The sequence below is a fragment of the Hippopotamus amphibius genome, chromosome 10 (genome assembly GCF_030028045.1).
Source record: "Hippopotamus amphibius kiboko isolate mHipAmp2 chromosome 10, mHipAmp2.hap2, whole genome shotgun sequence".
Lineage (NCBI taxonomy): Eukaryota > Metazoa > Chordata > Mammalia > Artiodactyla > Hippopotamidae > Hippopotamus > Hippopotamus amphibius.
Window position 1 is genome coordinate 59,992,000 of NC_080195.1, and position 22,494 is coordinate 60,014,493.

The 22,494-nt window shown below is 38.7% G+C and overlaps 1 protein-coding gene across 1 annotated transcript in view; it reads right to left on the reverse strand.

Annotated features, from left to right (window-relative positions):
* Nucleotides 1–239: 239 nt before the first annotated feature.
* NECTIN3 (nectin cell adhesion molecule 3) overlaps nt 240–22,494 on the reverse strand; it is a 120,799-nt gene continuing 98,544 nt past the window's right edge. Inside the window, exons 8-9 of the mRNA XM_057697616.1 lie at nt 1,328–1,390; nt 240–534 (exon numbers count right to left, since the gene is read on the reverse strand). Of these exons, the coding sequence (XP_057553599.1) occupies nt 355–534; nt 1,328–1,390 (243 nt within the window). The 3' untranslated portion in view covers nt 240–354. The remainder of the gene's footprint in view (nt 535–1,327; nt 1,391–22,494) is intronic.

Consider the following 22,494-nt stretch of genomic DNA (forward strand, 5'->3'; position numbering starts at 1 on the left):
TTAATACTCCCACTTGGGGCCTTTTGCTCTGGAGAATCACTGCTGTCATCCCAGGCAGATGCTCTACTTTTAAATGAACATGCCACTGTAGGCCAAATATTAGTAGTTAAACACCATCATCTCAGAAACACACAAAGCTAGAGTCAAGTTCACAAATACAGCTGCTGGTTAAGAAACTCTTACTGAAAGGAAGAAATTCGCTATTGGCTCCAAGTCATGCATCACGACTTCCAATACACTTAGACGGGCACTGTTTTATATGAGAGAGAACAAAATTGTACCTATCGGCCTCAGTTTCTCTCCCCCAGGCTAAGAATAAACATTTGCTAAGACACCACTGGAGGGAGAGGACAGTCACACATAATGTTCCCGCGGGTTGACGTAGACTCTCTCCAGGTCACGGATTGGATGATGTTTGCCAGGGCTCCCGTCTTGGTAGCACATCTGGTTGTAGAGGGGGTACATCTGCTGAATCCCATCTTCCCCCACTGGAGTCTCATCTTCATAGTCAAATCTCCTGCTATTCGGTCCATTCTAAAAAGTCAAACATTGCTTACATTAGCAGAGCAGCTGCTCGCACTTTTTTCTAGCTCTTGGGTGAAAACAGGCAAGAACAGCATTCACTATACACAAGCAATTGAACGGCAAGGTTAAGTTCAACAGCTTATCATTTTCCAGTCACTTGTTGCTTACATTACCTGAACAAGAGTGGTGGCATCTCCTAAATAGAAAATTGTGACTAATGGGGACTGTGGTCAGTTTCAGGTTTCAAAATTTGGAACTGGTATCAGGTAAGGTAAACTGAAGAAAAACAAGGTTGTGAACTGCAGGAGTCTCTCAGCAAGGCGCAAGCTTGGAATCCATGCATGACATAATACAGAGAATTAAATCAAACAACCAAAATAAAACCAAAAGAAGCCTCAGGATTCAGCACTGGGGAGTTAGGGCAGAAACACAGTGCAGTGAGCTGGTATTTGACCGTATGCCCAACATGGCTGAGGATAAGAAATGCTGTCAAAAAATAGCCTCTTGTCTTGATCTTTCTTCCTTGCTTGACTATGGGTCACAGCTGACACCATAAAATGAACCTCACTGATGCTCCATGGTGTCACTGGTACTGATCCCCTGCCAGGTTACTGGTTTCTTAAAACTTGATTACTTCTAAGAAGAATAAGCAAGCTCAAGGACTTTACAAAATCACACTACAGATGCTTTGATAGCAGAGGTGAATAAAATGAAATTTCATGGAAATAAAACAGTATTTTAATAAACATGGTGGTCACCAGCTCCACCTGGGCTGGCCCTACTAGAGGACCGTGTTACTTACAGAGCGCTGGAGACTGCCAACCTCTCCTTCCTTGAATTGAGTCTGTAGAGGCAAATGTTCAGTCTGGAGGGAGAAGACAGAAAAAGACACGCACTTTAAAGCACCAAGCACATGATAAAATAGATTAACCAAGACCACTAAGACTCCTGTTTTTAAAAGAGCCAATCATGTCCTGTTAAATGTTTGCGAACTAAGCAAAATGTTTCACATGATGGGAAAGGCAACTGCATTTCCTGAGAGTTGTTCTCTGATTGGCTCCAGACTACTTACAGAAGGAAGAAAATACACAGAACATCTGCTACAGAAGCTCTCATGCACACTTGTTTACATCTTACTTGAGGGAGTACTCAGCACAGAAGGTCTCTTGCCTTTTCTTGGTGGAAGAGTTTGATATTTTGAATTGGTTAAAAGGGGTTTGGGGTGGTAATGAAAGGTTTTATAGATATACATATGGTCTGCTTTCTCCTCCGGATGCTACTCCCTGTCTTCCAACCCCATACAGATCATAAAGGGGATTCGTCATTTTCAAATCTCAGCTTAAGAGAATCTTTCTCAGCTTCCCTTTGGCTTAAATACCCTGCAGCCCCAAGTTCAAATATCATCTCTTTCAGGAAGCGTAGCAAAACCCTCAGGCAGAGAGAGCCACTCTCCTTTCTGTGCTTTCACAGCATGTGTTATCACAATTATTTATTTGCTTTCTCCTTCACTGGATTGAGGGTGCTGGTTGGAGTATTTACAGACATTATCTCATTTAACTTTCATAATAATTCTGTAAAACCAATGTCTGTATTTTACAGATGAGTACAACTAAGGCTCAGAGTGGTTAAGCAAGGTGTCTCCGGTCACACAGCTTGTAATTGTTGTATGCTTTGTCTGATTCTTAAATTTTTATATCCTCTGCTTCTAGCTCAGTGCCTGGAAAATAGATGTTCAAGAAATATAACAAAAGAATGCCTGAAAGTCCCAGCGTGTAGGCATATCTGTCAACATGCTCTTCATTTCACTGCCTTTGCTTATGCTGTCCTTTTGGTCTGGAAGGTCTGCCACTTAGCCTCTGGCATTTGAAATACTACCCATCTTGGCCTGACTAAAGTCATTTTTTTTTTCTTTTCCACACTACCCATCAAAGTTAATTTATTTACTCCTACTTTTCCTATTGTTCTTATTTATACCTCTATCATAGCAGACATCATGATTTGTCTGTTTTATGGTTCCTAATGTTTGTATCTTTCAACCCGAGCAAACAGTGAGCCTCTCTTGACCATCCTCCTCCATCTCCACACCCTAGCCTGTGGTTCTGCAATGGTAAGAAGTCAGCAGTTAATAACTTCATTGAAATACGAACTATCAATTCTTGATATCCTATGTCATATGCCATGTTATCCAAATTATAAGTTATCTGCGACAAATCTGTTCTCCCTGTCACACTCTGCATGATTCCAGGGTGCCTTCCATGTGACTAGCTGATGCTGACAGTACACACTGGTCAAAGTCCAAGGCAGGACCTGCTTCATGGACCAGTCACACTGGGCCTTGTGCTCAGAAGGGTCCCACTGTGGGGTTCAGTGTTCCGTGGTTGCCACCTTAGATTTCTTAATAATTTTCTTGTGAATTTGTGGTTTGCAAGTAGCCAAAGGGACAACAGAGCATGCTTCAGGGACCTGTGGCCTCCGCCCAAGGGTGTCCTGCCTCCTGCTGCTCGTCTGTGATTTGGTTCTCGGCTGCCAGCCCCCGACCCTCCCTCCCAGCTTCCCCTCCTTGCCCCGTCCAGTGATCGCTGCTGCCCTCTGCCCTCGCAGGGGCTGAGCCGGTACAGGAAGCCTGGGGTCAGGCGTGCTTGCCCGTCCACACCACGGTGCATCTGGCAGGTGGCAGGAGGACACGTCTCAGTGAGGCCAAGCCTCTCGCTCACGCCCGTCTAGGAACCTAGTATCATCATCCTGATATTCTTAATTTTTAAACAAGGTGCCCTGCATTTTTGCTTTGCACTGAGCCTCGCACATTACAAAGATGGTCCTGGTCCAAGGAAAACAGTCTCAGAAAAAAATAACCTAAAATTAAAATTAGCATTTTCTTTTGTGTCTTGGCTGTTTCAGATGAGCCATGGCTTTATGAGCAATAACAGCTTTGCTAACCTTTTCTCATGGCCTGAGATATAAAATCAGCCAGAAGTGGGTACACTTGAAAATATTGGACAAGAAAAGAGAGTTCCTAGGACTGAGCAGGAAGAAGTGGTGCCTGGATGCCATGAACAGTCTTATTCACACTGACTGGACAGTTAGCAAATGTTAAGCACTTTTTCTTTACCCAATATTGTAGTCCTTCATCAGTAAGTCGTTATACCTCTCATGAGCCAATGAATTTTGTAATACAATAGTTAATCAATTCTTCATATAGACGGAAGCCCCACATGTCCTAGGGATGGTCCTGCATTAGAGACCAGGGCTATGGAAGAGCATGCAGTGCTTGCCTCTGCATTGCGTGGCCATTTAGCTTCCGACGAAATATCTAAGGAACTTAATTTAATCAGCAGTGGCTGGTACATGTGCTCTTTCTGCTAGTCCATAAACCACCTGAAATGTTGCATATTCTGACTTTTTAAAAAAGTTAATCACCACAGAATACAGGAAAGTGTCTTGCATGATACCTTACATATGGTTGGTGCTTGCTATATATAAACTGAATTAACCTATAACATTTTAACTGAGGGATACATCGTATATAGTGTTTTATTATTCTTATGGTTTTTTTTTTCCAGAAAGCTTTGGGCTATTCTGAATCTCTCATACATATTTTGATTTCCATACTTACATGTACCATCTTGTAACAATTTCTGCTGAGCTACAAGCCCATATTCACTTTCCTGATTTACTAAAGTCATGTAGACTTTCATTCCTGTCTTCCAAGGTGCTAACAACACGAGTTTTTCAAGTTTTATTACATATTATCTTAATAAATATTTTTACTTTTTCTGACTCAACAAATAAACCCAAACCTCCACATTTTACTATGTGTTATATTTTAATATTTCCATGTAGATAATATTTTAAAACCCCATAAACAGAGCTTTTAGAGTTACTAAGGTTTATTTTCAGTGATGACAGAGCCAAGATTTCAAGTTGCTTTTGTCAACAAGTCTACCATCACCCTGTAGGCTCTGCTTGCTCTGGCAGTGGAAAAACTCCAAACTAGAGTTCCACTTGGAACCATTATCCCCACTACCAAATTGGAGTCCTTTTGGTCTTCTCTCTTGTTTCATAATTTCATCCTCAAAATGTTCTGTACTTCCTCCCATGTCTTTCTTTTGCTCAGACTCTTTCATTGTCATTTGTAAACCTTAAATGTTGTTTTTTTAAACACATCCTCCTACCTTCCCAAACTTTTCTCTAACATGTTCCCTTCAAGTCCTAACCCCAACTGACATCTGCCTCTTCCAGAATTTTCTTAAGCCTGGAGGAAGCAGGATTCCTTGTTACTGCAAATCACTCCCACATCTACAAGAACTTCTATATTGTTCTCTTATTTTTTAACTCTTTTTTTTTTTTTTGCCATGGATTCCTACCTCTTGGCATGCAAACATGTTCAAGCATCTGCTACCTTAAGAGATTAATGAAAAGATAATACCTATCAAAACTTCAATGTCTTAAATTCTAAAAGGTCATTACCTTACCTCTTAAAACCTCAGCTTAACATGATACCTAAAACTCATTACCTGCTGAAGGATCATCCATCTTCCTTCAGTTCCTAAGGTTGTAAGGGAAGATACACTAAGCACCCTACAACATCATACCCCCATAGTGTGTCTCTCCTCCATTGCTACCTTCCCAATTCAAGCATCTGCTAAGCTTCTGCGTCACATCCTTGGGTAACTTTATACTGCCACTTATAGCACACCAGACATAATCAAATATTTTAGTGTGCAGTATATGTATAAAACCAGAGAATCTCAAAGTAGAAATTATATGAAGAATGCATGAATAATGAATTTATAAGTAAACTACTATGATTCTACCTGAGATGTCTTGAAAGACACAAAGTCCTTTCCACAGAGAAACTCCAGGCTCTGACGGAATCACTAGTAAATTCTACCAAACATTTAAAGGATGAATACTACTCAAATTCTTTCTGCAAATGTGAGAAAAGCGAACACTTTCTAACTACTTTTATGAGATTAGCATCACTCTGATACCAAAACCAGACAAAGATATTACAAAAAAAAGGAAACTAAAGTTTTTATTCCTTATATCCCCAAACCTTAAACCAAAACATCCCTCAACAGCTGAATGACTAAACAAATTACGATATGTTCATAAATGGAATACCACTCTGTAATGATAGGAAATTTATTCATGCAACAATATGGATCTCAAAAATATTATGCTAAAGAAATTGGACACAAAAAAGAATGCTGTGATTCCTTCTATGTGAAATTCTTTTTTAAAAAGCATCACTAATATGTTGTGAAAGAAATCAGATTAGTGGTTGCCTGAGGTGTCCGGGAGGGGTGGTTGTAGTAGAGGGTATGTATGAAAAGTTTTTCAGGCGATAGAAATTGTCCTGACTGAGGTAGTGGTTACGTGAATGTTTACATTTGCCAAAGTTTATCAAACTGTACACTTAAAATGGGTTATAGTATTATGTTAATTATATCTCAATAAAGTTGGGTTTAAAAAAAAATTATACCTTGCCATTTTATCATAGCATGTGCACAGAGGTGTATCAGAATGGGAATTCACTGACGTAGTCTGGAATGTGATGTGATACAAGGACATAGTAAATTCTCAATAAATACTTTATAACAGATCGTCCGTGATGCAGGAGTTTCCCAACTCTAATATTCTATTGCTTACTTGTGTTCTAGTGACTGAGTTCCTAATCCATTGATAGAACTCCACCACACTAAAGCAATAACACATGAATAAATGGTTATCATACATGACTCACTAAGTATGGATTCCTCAAGGCATAAAGGATATTACATTCCTATGTATTAAGTACCTCTAAACCATGATTAAAACTGTGAATCAGAAGTCAATTTTCCCTTTCACTTTTATTAGTAGTGGTGTTGTATGAGCAACAACTATAAAGACTGTGTTCTAATCAAGCAAAATTTACAACAACATTAATTAGATACTTGTTTAATGAGATATATAATTGTTACTGTTCTCCATGATAATTACCCAAGCTACTCACATGAATGTCTCTTATTATTATAGTAGACCCTTGACATTCACAGATTTAACATTGCTGGTTTGAACCATTCATGAGTGAATTTTACAAGGTTATGACAGGTTGTAATTTGTAACTTTGTTGAGATACAAATCTGAATGAAGACCGAAGAGATTTCTGACATGGAATAGTCATTTAGTTAATGAACCTAGCAACTGCTAAGCTGTGTCTTTGTTATTCTCAACTCATATATGAACTCTATAAAAGATAGGGGTATTTAAGAATGTAGGGTTTCGCAAAAGCCTGTGAAGTTTCCTCTGTGAATGTTAAAGGGATGCTGTATTGTTAATCAACCTTTTCCTTTCAAATTTAAATTTTTTTTTTCTAATTTTTAGTTAATTCTTAGGTTCCTAGCATCTAGAATAAATCATAATCAATGTAGACTGCCACTACACAATATACAGATTAAATGCATACAGTCTACCTGGATCTTATTCCCCAAGACCTGAGATTTTATGTGCCTACAACTCCTCTCTCCCAATTTCTGGGGGAGTAAGGTTCATTTCTATCTTCCATCCATGCACTCCATCCTATAAATCCTTTCCTGTTAACACTCTAAGAAGGTGACTGGGAGGTTTCCCCCAAACCTCACATGGTACTATCACAGAGTAGATGTTCAATTAGCACTTGTGGATGTATTATCCATGTACAGGATCTGTCTGACTCCCACTCTCAGTCAGCGGTCCCCACAAAAGTCTTGAGTGCTAGAGTATGTTGTGAAATCTGTGCCAGGTGGACTAGCAACCTTGGGGTCTAAGTTTCTAACTACAAAGAATAGGGCAGAGTTAGGTCTGAACAGGTTCAAGAGAAGGGCGTGAACACCATGAAAACAGGTTCTAGATCCTTAGTACTTATAAATCTTATAAGGACAGACTGGAGGAGAGGGTCTAAGGTTAAAGGAAGAGAAAAGGGGAACACAAAAGCTGGCTCAATAATGTCAACATGGTTAAAATAGACATCTGCACAGGCAAAAGAGCAACTGTAACTAGTAAGGACTGACAAAAGATTCTTCCCCTATTCCTTGCCCCTTAAGGTAGGTAGGTGTTGTACAATATGCTCTAAATGTCCTCATATTCTTATACCATCTCCTAAAGGTAATTTTATTATTGTTCTTATAATAAAGATGAGGAAGCTGAGGCTCAGAGAGTTGAAGCAATGTTCCCAAGTTTATAGAGCTAAGATTCAAATTCATGTTTACGTAATTCCAAAGTCTGTGTCTTAAACCATCATACAAAGCTACCTATCTCCCTATCTTGAGTACATCCAGTCTCTTCCCAATTTGACTGCAGAAACGGACTCAAAAGCAAGAACACAAGGGGCATTTGAAAGAGAAGAGGGCATAAAATTGAGGAGAAAGTCTGGCGTGCTTAGCACTTGACAGTTTTACCACCTGCTCTGAGCTGTCTTCATCTGAACTGGTCAAATAGAAGCTATGGCCTAAGTTACTTCACCTCCTGCTTGGCCTCCAGCCTCAATTAAAGGAAAACAAAGGCAGGGCTTTTCCTGAGCAGTTTAGGACTCTGGGAGTTTTATATCTGCCCCAGCCCAGGGCTGAACACATAATGGTCATCTGTTGAAGGATAATACTTTATAAAATTAATTTAGAGGGCATTTTCTCTCCTGTTTTAATGTTTGTTTACACCCTTGTGATATATTGATAGTATCTTAAAATGCAATGTCCAGTCCCCTAATTTATAATGTTAAAGGTTGCAACGAGGCAATTACAAGCAGAAATGACTACAGAATGTCCTCATGGCAAACTTTCAAATGTAGACTTACATCATGAGGCTTATTAAAAGACAGAAGAATATTAGATATCTTATCCACAAGGTAGCATTGGTTTTTCTTAAGTCAGCACAGAATTATAACAGCCTAGTTGTTGTTGAAAACATTGTCTTATGCAAAAGGAAGACAGGCTCCTTCTTATCATTGGTAAATAAATTTCATTACTTCTGCTGAGTATACATTCTAGATTTTAATTTTTCAAAGTAAAATTTTAATGAATGACACATTTTAATGTGTCACATTTTAATGAAATATGATATATGACACATTTTAATGAAATTTCTTATCTTGGCTGTGGTCTCACATAATCCTTAACTTAAAATACACAAGAAAGTGATACTTCACCTAAATTGTAATATGTGTGCAAAGCAAAGCACCTAATTAAAGCAGACAGATGATGCAGATGATAGAAAATTATTTGCAGGCAAACAAGACACCCACATACAATACTAAGATGCCCCCCAATCATAAATCCTACCCATTTAAAGGACACAAATCAAATGATACCATTTACATGTGCTATTTTCCACAACTAATAAATACCTGCACATTTTAACATCAGAATGCTATGCCGTCCTTGTCACAATGGGCATCTTTTGCTCTTCAACCCCTTGCCTTAACACTGTACCAAATTACCCATGCATGTCACTTTATTTCCAAATTTGCCCACAAGGTAAACCTTCAATCCAGAGCTGTTAATGTATTTTCATCCATGCATCCAAATGCCCTCAAAGAAGGTGCTAATGACCTCTCCTGTACCAGGCACAGTATTGTTCTCCAAGCCACTATGTGCAGAAATATTATCTTCATAAACCAAATTCTAATTCCTCTCTAGAAATTATTAATATGGGCCTTCCCAAATCTCATATTTGATCCAACATTCCTGAACTCATGGCACTGGAAAAAGATACTCTAATGAGAACTTCTTTGTGGTTAATAAGTGACGCTATTCTTTGCAAAAAGATAAAAAAGTAAGAAAAGCCTCCTAAGATCTTTAACACTAAACATTATTTTAGATTGTGAAACAAAATGCAATATAGTAAATGTAGAGCACCAGTACTCTTATATTCCTTCCCACTGAAAGGTACGATAATACAGGAATCATTTCCCTTACCAACAATCTACTGTTTCTATTGAGGGTGTAATTAAAAGGTAGGAAATGAAATATGAATAGGTCTTTATCTGTTTGTTTAATGATTACTATCCCATGGACAATCTAAAGGATCCTTGAATATATTTAGTTAATAATTACATGTATTTTTTCCCTTGGGGTCTTACATTTAATTGAACGGTATTTTTCATCATTTTCCTGAAAAGAAAAAAAATCGAGGTAACATACACAATTTCTTCTTCTAAAGGAAGATAACCTAATAACAGTAAAGAAGGCGAGACAGATGAGAAATCACCTGCTATGGAAAGCTAATATTAACCTTCAGGGACAGCAATTTTGTAAATATAAAGCCCAAAGCAGGCAGCTCTGTTTGAAATAGAGAAGTAGCTGTAATCCCAGTTTGGCATTTCCCTGCCCACAGGCACTAACATCTTGAACCACCTGCACAAAGGTACCTTGAGCTGGAATCCAGCTCCTGGGTTAAACGCGACCAGAACACGTCAGTGACTGGAACAGAGTTCACAGCACCAGTGGTTTAAAGGAGGAGGGTGAAGAAGATGACACAAAAGGAGGCGAATCCTTCTGATGGAGGTAATGTTGCTTAGCTAGTAAGTCAAGGATCTCTTGTATGCCTCCAGTTTACCCTACAGAGTCAGAAATGAGTGTTCAAGGTATGCTCTTATTAGATGCCACGTCTCTATCAGGCAAGAAATACTGCTTACTGAAAGTAAACAACAGTTAACATAGCATTTTGTCCTTATGCATACATAATTTAAATGGCCAAACAAAGCTTGAGTATTTTCTATTAGCCCCTAGAACAGGATAACAACTACAAATAACAGGTCATCCACCAAGTCTGGGGTTTGTAAATGCCACTTCAACTGACATTGCTTCACTGGATTACTGAAAATAGTCAGTCTGTTAAGACGTGAGCGTTTCCATTACTTAAAGCAAAGAACTAAATGTGAACTTCTAGGGGGAAGAGCAGAAGGAATAAATCACATTTTAAAAACATGAACTCAGAAGATATTTAAATTAATTCCATATTAACGGCATTTCAGCTGACATAGTTATCTAGTCCCTGCCCAAGCTGGCATGTTCCTAAGGCCATGGGTGACCCTGGCTGGGATGGATGTTACCTAGACAGGCCTCCTTGGGAGCCATCGGCAGGCCCACTGGAGCAGCAGCAGCTCTTTCCTCAGTCCCGTGCAGTCAGCTCAGAAGTACCACCATGTTTGGGACATCTGGCCTGACAGCTGATGGGAATTTTGGTTCTGCGGTTTATGAGAACTGAGCACTACAGAGGTGAACTTCAGTCTTTATCTAAATGGGCTGTCCTCTGTAGTAACCTCATCATTAGTAATATTCTACCAATAGCAATGTCAGAGAACTTATCTGTTCCCCTGCCCTCCAGGAATTTACAACCTTGTTTCAAATGTCTTGTTTTTCAAACAGTTAAATAACAAAGCAAGACAGTACGAACGCAAACTACTCAAAAGTGGGAAACCTGTCTTATGCTTCTACTTTTTCTCTTCTACCACAGTACCTACCATGCTATAGGTATATAAACACCTACTGATCTAACCTGATTACAGCCTCAAATCACTACAGATCCACAATTTCTTATCTGAAAGTTTTAGGAACAGATGTATTTTGGAGTTCAGAATTTTTCAGATTTTTAGGAAGGTGATATGTACTTATTCCATATATTCCATCTCCCTTCTGGAGATGTTTTATAAATATAAACCCCATACAGAACCCCATAATCAAGCACATAAGTATTTCTGCAATGGAAATATGAGCATTCACATTAAGTGAAGAAAGTAATGACTATGTGTAACTTCATGAGAGTCAGCAGTTCAGGTCAGATTTTGGCGCAAAAAGAGTTTTTAAAAAACTTCAGATGCCTAGAGATTTTTATAAATGTAGGTAACAGATTGTGGACCTACAATACACATCATAAGAATGACAGGAGTTCAGAGGCTACAGCCATCAAGAAACGCTGTGGAGAGGCGGAGGTGAAACAGTCATTAGTGAGAACCAAACTTTATTGGTGGGGTGGGAGGACTCACTGACCACTGAGGGTACTGCCAGGGCAGGGTGGGGGGCCTGACTGAGAGTCCCCAGCCTCCAGAGCCACCCAGATTCTAGGTTATGTGAGCAACACAGTGAAAGCAGGGCCTGAGAAATACCAATCTAACCAATGACGATGATCATGCTGATGGTAAGTGTGGCTAGGTTTTTGGAGCGCAGCAGAATCCAGGATTTGACCACCAATAGCAGGGAGCAGAGAAGAGGAAGCGAGAGAAGGCGGAAAACACCAACAGACCTATAGATATAAACCAAGTCTGAGATGCTGCAAACATGCACAAAAAGAGAAAATAAGAGGAAAAAAGCATAAAAGTAGGCCACATACTTCATTAAAGCTTTATGGGACAGAAGGCATATTTGTCCATGAAAAGAAAAACAGGGTGGATAATAACAGATTATTACTGCAGATTGAGTCAAATCGTGAGAAAAAAATCACATTCCATCCAGGAAAACAGAACACAGGTTTTCAAAAGCACAATGAAAGGAGAAAGGAGTACTTGCTCATTTGTAGGAGGGAGTATATTATAGAGGCCGGCTAAGGGGGAAAATGATAGTTCTTAAAGAGAGCACAAAGACTGTAAAATCCCTGGGTAGTGAGTGCGCAGCTCATGTTACAGACATTGAAGCAATTGTGAGGTTGTGGAGGAGGAGTAGAAGGGAAAAGACTGCTGTGCCCCCAAAAGATGGGTAACACTTTATGGGCCCCCATAAAAGATTAAGGCGAATCAGAGCTGAATCAAAGAGTTCTGATTGAAAGGATCATGCATGATTACAGGTGAAAGGTCCAGAAGAGGTGAAAGCTGCTGGCCTGAAAATGACAAGATGCAACAAAATGGGAGGGGTTAAACGTTATCACATGGAGGAAAACACTGCTGCTCAAGTGAAGATGAGGAGCAGCTGCAGGTTCAGAAATAGACCTTCCTTGCTCACAGAGATGAAGCATGTTGCATTAAAGAAGAGTGGCATGCACTTGGAAGAGGAGTCATGTTTTCCTAAGAGACTCAGAATGGGTAACACATCAAAGAGAGTAAGCACCATCCGTGTATTCAAGGAAAAGGCATAATGTTTGCTTTTGATTGTAGCCTGTTTTTTATTTTTTTTAATACTGCATTTCTATGTAAGTTGCTTGGAAGAGAGGAGGAAGAGAATACACTCAATATAAGTGGCTTCAAAAGCTCCAAAAATATTCTATCACTTTTCCTCCAAAGAAGCTCAGAGTGCTTTGCTAGAATCTCATTTTTAGTTCCAAAAGGATTTGGGGAAACTCAGCAGTAAGGGTTAGAATAGACAAAGGTTCTCAGAGAGACTTACACAGGATTTCACAGTAAGTTTAGGTGCTTTACTGTGTTCATAGAACAAATGAGGCCTTCAAGCAACGTGCATGGGACCTGGCAGATCAAAGAAAAAAAGCCAACAGGAAAAATATCCTCCTGATAACGATTTGTGGGTGGAGAATTTTCTAACACATTTCAAGGCACCATTAAGGATGAAAGTCTTACTTCTTATTGTGTTCAATAATTGAACCTAAAGATCCACTTTAATTTTCTCCTAAAATCAATTTTGAATACCATATCATCTTATTTTTAGTATGGTTTGGAGAAATATAAATTTTTTAAAAAATAAGTACATAATGAAGCTAGGTAATCCAAATTTCTTTTCTGAGAAATAAAACCCAGGCTAACTTTAGCCCCTTTACATGTGTAGAAGTAGATGGAAAGGATCTTGTTTTTATATTCATCCTTCTTCATCTAGATTTTGGCAAGTATCCAAAAGAAAAAGGAGATGTACAAGTACAAAGTCCTCAACTTATTTATTTAAAATATCGGTTTAGTTGAATCTGCATTCAGTTCAAAACAAGAAGGGATGGCTCAGAATATTTAGATGATTAATGCCAGCAAATGCCTGAATGTTTCCCTATTTTGTGAAATGTAGAAAAAAAAAATCTACCTCAAGAACTTGGCTACAAATCTGTGTAGCAGATCTTTAACAGGGCAAGCTGGATGACATAGTGAGTTGTTCTGAGAAAACGCACGCACTTCACATTGTAGCTAAACTTTTTTTCTTAACTTAGCATGAGATGACATATATATATTTCAACTGTTTTTAATTTAAGAGTTTTTTTCCTTATGAGGTTCTACCCATATGTGCAGTGGGGTCATATGATATCTACTTATAAATAGCTTTCAAATGGCAATAAGCACTGGAGTACAGAGCTCTGTTCTGTACAGATGCAAAGGCACCTGATGTGCTGCGAAAGGACGATGTATTAAACTGCAGCAACCAAGCAGCTTCTAGGTATAGTCTCAGAGGCTGTGGGACAGCACAGCTGCTAAAATCTAAGACTGTCCTTAATAACTGATGAATCAGAAGAAACAGCCTGGCTTAGCCCTTTTCATCTGAGGAATTCTAAAATGTTAGTGCAAGAAGAGCCTCAGGAATTATCCAGAAACAAATGTCCTCCTTTCACATATGAGGAAGCAGAGTTCAAGAGAGGTAAAGGGATTTCCTCATGGACTCACTAGTGACACAACTGGGACACAAATCCAGATCCACATTTCTTGGCTCCCAGGCCAGATCCTTCCAGTATTTGTAATACAGTGTGAACTCTCGAGCTAGACTGCCTGGGTTTGAATCTCGGCTCTCATAGCTGGGGATACTGGCCAGGTTATTTCATGCTCTGAGCTTCAGGTCGCTCACGTGAAAGATGAGGATCCTACTAGCACATGTCTCACAAGGTTGTTATGAGGGGCACACAAATTCACACACATAGAGCAGTTAGGACAATGTCTTGCAGGCAACAAGTCCTAACTACATGTGAGCTCTAATTAGCTAGTGTAAGCATGTGTAATCTCAGTTGGTACGCAACAAAGAATAAAAGAGCCCAAACCTAGAAGTTCCAAATTACCTTGGGGAAATTAACCCCTCAAAGCCTTAGTTTCCTCATTTATAGAATGGGGGAAATAGTAATTCCTACCTGAGAAGGTGACTATAAGGATTAAATGAGAGGGTTCATGTGAAATGTTTACAACAGTGCCTGGCACGTGAGTAGCGCTCGACAAATAACAAATATTATTCACAAACAATAATTCAATGAAAACTTATAACTCTCTATCACGAACCTACTTAATACTGTCTCCTTCTCTCTTTCAACTTTCTCCATCCCTATACCCAATAAAGAAGAAAATAGGGGATTCATTTTTCAACACTAAATAAGGGAAAAAAGGAAAAGAGTTTAAAAGGATGATTCATTTCATATATACAGCCAAATTTATCCAATATAGCAGTGCATGGGAGCTGACACTTTGGAGAAAGGAAAAACTGTATGCATGAGAACATTTCCAACTCAGCAGCATACCTTTTAGGGTCTTAACGAAGTATAGCAGTAATTTTATTAAATACAGAACAAGCTAATAAATGAACTAAAAGACATGTTTTCCTCTCGTATACTATTGGTGGCAGTATACCTTGGTATAAAGTATAAATGTGTGGGCAATAACCATCAAAAAAAATTCATATATCCATTAATTTCTACTTCTTAGTCATCTAATAGATATGTTCTAGATGTATAAAAAATTATATCAATATTTACAAGTTAATCATTGCAGCTGAATGTAAAACTATTTCCCTAATTCTTAGTTCAAGATTCTAGGTACCTAGTCATATGTACCTATCACCGAGGATTTTAATGGAAAACTAATATCTTCACATGAGACCCCATAAGTTAAATAAATGGAATAATCATAAACAACTTTAAAATATGCTCTGGTAACCATGCTTATAATCTATTCATTTTCTATGACAGTGTATTTTACTTATCCTTGAGCACAGTTTCCTAGGGGGAAAATGCTCACTAATACTATCACAATATCATGCTGTATTTGCCAAATGCTGATTTTAAAACAGACAACATTTTGGGGAGTGATATCACCAAGATGGTGGAGTAGGAGAACCCAGCCTCCAGCCCCCTACAAAAATCAACAATCAGACAGATAATCGCAAACAAAAGCAGTTCTGAGAGAGCTCAGGAGTCCACTTAAGAAACTTTAGCAAAACAGCAGAATGAAGAAGCGTGAAAGTAACAACAGGAAAGGGAGGAACAACAATTTCACTTTGCATCATCCCATCCCCCAGGCTGGCACTGCTCAGCACCTAGAGCGCACTTCCAGCTAGAAAGAGTTCCCCTCCCTGGGGAAAAGAGGGTGGGCTGAAACGACCAGCCTTTTGAGGCACCCCATGAAGGATCCACCTCGGTTTCACCCCGCCCAGAGACCGGCACAGCTGAGATGTATAGAGACGGCTAGGAACGAAGAAAAAGAGCAGGGGCTGCCAATAAGAGCCACCCAGTGGGAGTAACCACAGTTCCCAGTAAACTGCTCTGCAGAGGAACCTTGCAGCTTTTGCCACTGAAGAAACCAATGGTCAACACAACTGCCATGAAACCCTTGCAGATTTTAACCTTTTTTTTACCTCAAGGTGTTTGCATTTGCAGACCACCAACGACCCGAGTCCTGCCCTATTCCCTCCCCTCCCTGCCCCCTCTGTAGCCCTGGATCCTCACTAGCAGCTAGCCCGGGCTTCTGTGGCTGCAAGACACCAGGCTAAGACCCCCTTGGCTGATTCCCACCACATGCATGTGCTTGGGGCCAGCTGTTCTGGCTGTGCACTTGCATGCTGTTAGTCTACGCCCATCACTCACTTCCACTGTCCTGTATGCACCTGTAGCAGGATTCTGCAATCATAGAAGTACACACTGACAGCCAAGGGCACCACAGCTGTTTGTGGGACCAGATTCAGCTCTGTCTCTAGTCACTGGCCTGTATCACGGGGCTCACCTGCAGCTAGCCCTTTAGCGGTGTACCCGCACACCTCCAGCCCAAACCGAGTCCCTTGCCTCCACTGCCATGTGTCCATGGCAAGACCCGGTGGCCACAGTAGCACATGCTGACAGCCAAGGTCCCCACAGCTGCCAGTGTGCCTACAGTTGGCCCCAACCCTTGGTGGCTGCCTTGGCCCGTGTCAATACGTGTGTGTCTGCAACCAGTGTCGGCTACACATGTAACTGCAGCTGGCCCTCTGCAGCGCAGTGTGTGCACATTACTTTCTCTGGCCACCACTGCCTGCCCTGGTCCCTAGCTGCGGGACCTAGACATGCTGAAGACCTCAACATGTAGATCCCCCCACAGGGCTCGCCAAGGACCACACAGTTGTTCATGCTGTGACCCAAGAGACCTCAGCCAAAGAGACATCATGCCTGGCCTATCCCAGGGCCACAATATGCCCCACAATTGACATCTTGAAATCAGTGAACTTGAAGGCAGATCATTTGAAATTATTCACTCAGAGGAGCTAAAAATAATGACCAGGAATCAAGAAAGCCTATTGGACTTGTGGAACACCATTAAGGGAAACAACCTATGCACTACTGGAGTCCCAGAAGAAAAACAGAGGGTGAAAGAGGCAGAAAACTTATTTAAAGACATAATGGCTGAGAACTTCCCAAACCCAGGGAGAAATTTGGACATCCAGATTCACCCCATAATTTCAATCCAAAACAATTTTCTCTGAATCACATTATAATAAAACTACCTAAAATTGAAAAGAGAATTTTAAAAGCAGCAAGAGAAACAAATTTCTCTCACACAAGAGAACTCCTGTAATGCTATACGTGGATTGCTCAGCAGAAACTCTACAGGCCAGGAGAGGGGGGAATAATACATTCAAAGTGCTAAAAGAAAAAGAAAAACAAAACTGCCAACTAAGAATACTTCACCAAGCAAAGCTGTCCACCAGAAATGAAGGCAAGATATGACATGAATATGTACATGTAACAGTAAGTATATGGTCAGATTCAGAATACTACTGTAATATGGTGGTGTGTTAACACAAGTCTAGTATAAAGGATAAAGGACAAAAGTATTAAAAATAGTTTGGTTACAATAATTTCTTAATGGATTCATAACAAAAAGAAGTATATTTTAATTAAAATCACAAGATTAGGAATAATACAAGGGTGCCCGCTCTACCACTCCTATATAACAGTGGGCTTGAAGTCCTAGCCAGAGCAATGCAAGGAAAAAAAGAAAGGTATCCAAACTGGAAAGGAAAAGTAAAATTATCTGTTTGCTGATGACATGATCTTGTATATAAAGACTCCACCAAAAAACTGTTACAAGTAATAAATAAATTCAATAAAGTTTCGGGATACAAACTCAACATACAAAAATCAGTTGCATTTCTATACAATAACAAGAAACTATCTGAAAAAGAAATACAGAAAATTCCATTTACAATAGCATCAAAAACAAAAAAATACTTCGGAATAAACTTAACCAAGCGAGTGAAAGATCTATACTAAAAACTACAAGACACTGATGAAAGAAACTGAAGATGACTCGAATGGAAAGTTATGCTATGACCATGTGTCAAAAGAATTAATCTTGTTAAAACATTCATATTACCCAAAGCAACCTACAGAGTCAATGCAATCCCTGTCAAAATTCCAAAGGCATTTTTCACAAAAATTTCTTAAAAATTCTAAAATTTGTATGAAATTACAAAAGACCAGGAATAGCCAAGGAACAATAAAGCCAAAAGCATCACACTTTCTGATTTCAAATTATATTACAAGTATAGTAATCAAAACAGTATGGGTATTGATATAAAAACAGACACATAGGTCAATGGAATAGAATCAAAGCCCCAGAAATAAATTCATGAATATATGATCAATTAATTTTGACAATGGAGCCAAGAATATATAACGGGGAAAGAATAGTCTCTTCAGTAAATGGTGTTAGGATAACTGGACAGCCACATGCAAAAGAATGAAATTGGACCACAATCTTACAGCATATACACAAAAATTAATATGAAATGAATTAAGGACTTGAATAAAACTCCTAGAAGACAAGACCAATGGGTCTGGCAATGATTTTTTAGATCTGACACCAAAAGCAAAGGCCACAAAAGCAAAAATAAATAAGTAGGACTACATCAAATTAAAAAGCTTTTGCACAGCAAAGAAAACCATCAACAAAATGAAAAGGCAAACTATGTAATGAACGAAAGTACTGACAAACCCACATCCAATAAAGGGTTAATATCTAAAATGCAAGAGATTCTCATACAACTCAACAGCAAAAAACAAATAACACCCGTTAGTATGGCTATTATAAAAAAGACAAGTGATAACAAATGCTGGCCATTATGTGGAGAAAAGGGAACTCTTGTGCACTGCTGCTGGGAATGTAAACTGGTACAGGCACTATGGAAAACAGTATGGAAGTTCCTTAAAAAACTAAAACTAAAACTATCATATGATCCAGCAATCCCATTTCTGGGTATATATCCAAAGGAATTGAAATCTGAATCTCAATGAGATCTCTCTCTCATTCCAATGTTCACTGCAGCATTATTCACAACAGCCAAGATATGGAAATAATCTAAATGTCCACTAATGGATGAATCGATAAAGAAAATACAATGGAATATTATTCAGCCTTAAAAAAGAAGACAGTCCTGCTATTTGCGACAACATGAATGGACCTCAGGGACATTATGCTAAGCGAAATAAATCAGCCACAGAAAGACAAATACTGCATTATCTTATTTATATGTTGAATCTAAAATAGTCAAACTCATAGAAGCAGAGAGAATGACAGTGGTTGCCAGAGGCTGGGGAAAACAGAAAGTGGTTGGTAAAAGAGTACAAACTTTCAGTTCAGGTCTGAGGATCTTATGTATAATATGGTCACTGTAGTTGATAATACTGTTTGCACAATTGAAATTTGCTACGAGAATAGAACTTAAGTGTTCACACCAAGAAAAAGAAGATAAAATGTGAGGTGATGAATGGATTAATTAACTTGATGGTGGAAATCCTTTTACAATGTACACATATAACAAATTGTCATGCTGTATACTCTAAATATATGACAACATTATTCTTCAACTATACCTCAATAAAGCTGAAAAAAATAAAGCCATGAAATAAAAAAAAAGACTACCTTAAAAAATCCTACCTGAAGATAAAAACATATTTTTATTGTATATTTTATATATATGTATAATTACATATATAGATATAGACAGGGATATAACTTCAGTATCAGAAGAGCTTTTAAAAATTATTTTATTCAACACAGTTGTCTATAACTCAGACCAGACAATTTCCTAAATATTGTTCTTGAAATACAGAGTATCTTAATCATCACAAATTCATTATCCCATAACTTTAATCTTCCATTGTGCAGCTAACAAGCTTAAGAGGTAGTGATGTTCATTCAAAGTAGCCAGGCTACTTACTTCTTTAAGTTATTTCTTATTTCATAAGCATGTGTGAAGTATCCAAATCAGACCCCTGAGAAAACTAGAATTTCAAAGGCTTCCTCTGCTCTGCCAATGGTGAATCTGTCAATTCTTCATAACAAACAGGCAATATGGGTCAGTGGCAAACATTTTCTCCATTGTATGTTATTCTGATTCTTTTAGGAATACCATTTTGAGGAAATCCCTCTCATTCTCTAAGTAGTAAAGATCTAACAAATTATGTGAACAACTACTTATACTTGAAAAACTTCATATCCTGGTATCTTTGCCAATGAATAATGCTTTAAAAGAATTATCTGCTTCCTGGTTAAAGTTAAACTTAGCTGTTTTAATAGTAAAAAAAATTGATAATAAAAGATGAATCAGGCATGAAATGTCTTGCCATTTAAATATTCCTTTGCATAAGTCTAGTGTTTGAGTTATGTAGTGTTGCGGGCTGAATTGTCCCCAAAAAGATATGGTCAAGTCCTAATCCTGGTACCTCTGAATGCAACCCTATTTGGAAATAGGGTTATTGCTGATGTAATCAAGTTAGAATGAGGTCATATGGGATTGAGGTGGGCCCCAACTCAATGACTGATGTCCTTGTAAGAGAGGAATCTGGACAAAGAGAGGGTGAACGTCATGTGAAGAAGACTACAAGACAAGGAATGCCAAGAATTGCTGATAACCACAAAAGCTATGAGAGGTGTGTGGAATGAGGTGTTCCTTTACAGCCTCCAGACAACTTGCACATAGCCTGACTTGGGACTGTGTGTCCAGAACTGTGAGAGAATACATTTCCGTTATTTAAAGACACTCAGTTTATGGTAATTTGTTAAGGCAGTCCTAGGAAACTAATATACAGGGACACATACTTCAGTCATAGCTTTTGTTAGCGGTGGGAATACCGGGTAAGAAACCCACTTCGGAGGCTAATTATACAGGGCAGTATATGACAGTCTATAGCTCAGAGAAGTAAAGCCAAAGGACTCCACATGGGAGACAGCTTCAAGACACAGCATCTAAATGTTTAGTTAATATAATTTTATTTCATAAAATTAAATATTTAATTTTTTTTGGGGGGGGGGCCGCTCCCCCAGTTTGTAGGATCATAGTTCCCTGACCAGGGATCGAACCCGGGCCCTTGGCAGTAAAAGCGTGGAGTCCTAACCACTGAACCACCAGGGAATTTCCTTAAATATTTAAATTTTATATAAATAAAATGTCATGGTAACCAGACCTTTAAAACTGCCCCAAAAAATGAATACAAGTTTTAAATTTAAAAAAATATGTACAAGGAAAAATAGATTTCAGATGTCTTTCTTGAAACTACGGTATTTAGTTAATTGTCTAATATTCATTCTAGTTTTAACTTTGATGTCAAGCACAAGCACTTCTGAAATACAACTAGCTTTCCCATTTTGTACTCTTGTACTTGTTTCTTTTCTGTTTCACAGACAGGAATTCTGTACTCTTAGTGGACTTTTTTAAAAAAGATTTATTTTGATAGTATTCCTAGCTTTTATTCCTTCCACTTCTTCCACTGGGCAACTTTCCCTGATTTTGAGTTATCCCATTTATTTTATAGATCCCTTCTATCCATATACAAAAACAATAGGAAATACTCTTTCTCAAAATATTATTTATACAAGTAACTATAGCCATGACATTGCACAGAGAAGAAAAAGTCATTGTGACATGAAAATATGCATTTATGAATGAATTCCTACTCAAAAATCTTTTCCTAGTTAATTTCTTCTCATTAGCATTAAAATCTTTGCCTTCAGTCTCTCATTGATCACGAAATGTTGTGACCATCCAATATGACCATCCATTGTAGTATGGCAACTACAATGCAAATATAACATAGATAGATTGTAAAGTGATGTTACAAGTCTTGCAAAGATTGACATTCCTATATTGATATCTACTTTTTAGTTTTATATTTACATCCTTCAAAAAGGCTCTGGTTACAAGAGAACACATAGAAGCAGCAAACTGTATTTTCTAAAAATAGCTGCCACATTAATTTCCACAAACACATGCTCTTACAGAATATAGTCCCCTCAAAAGAAGTACAGTCTATGTCACCACCTTGCTTTATATCCTTGAATCTTGAGCTGTCATGTAAGAAGTCTTGCTGCCCAGAAGCTGCCAAGCTAGAGAGCATGCAGAGAGAATACAGACAGACAGAGAGACCCTTGGGGTAGGGGGTGGGCAGGAGTATAAACTGCTCCAGCCCCCAGCTGTTTGAGCCTTCCCAGCCTATGAACTAGAGCCTTCAGATGTCTACATATGAATTGAATGAGGCTTCAGATATCCACAGTGCCAGCCAGCCACCATATGACTGAAACTTTGTGAGAAACCTTGAGCAATAACCATTTAGTGGCCCCTAGTCAAACCCAGAACATGATAGTAATTAAATGACTATTGTTTATTTAAGCCATTAAATTTGGGTGGCTTGTTATGCAGCAACAGAAAACCAACAGATTCTGGTACTTGGAAGTGGGGTGCTACTGTAACAACATCTTAAACATGCGGCAATGGCTTTGGGACAAACCTACAAGCAACAGTTGGAAGGTGTTGAAGAGAGACCTAATGAAGCTTGATGGCTTTCAAGGAGGCTGTGCACTTAAAGGAA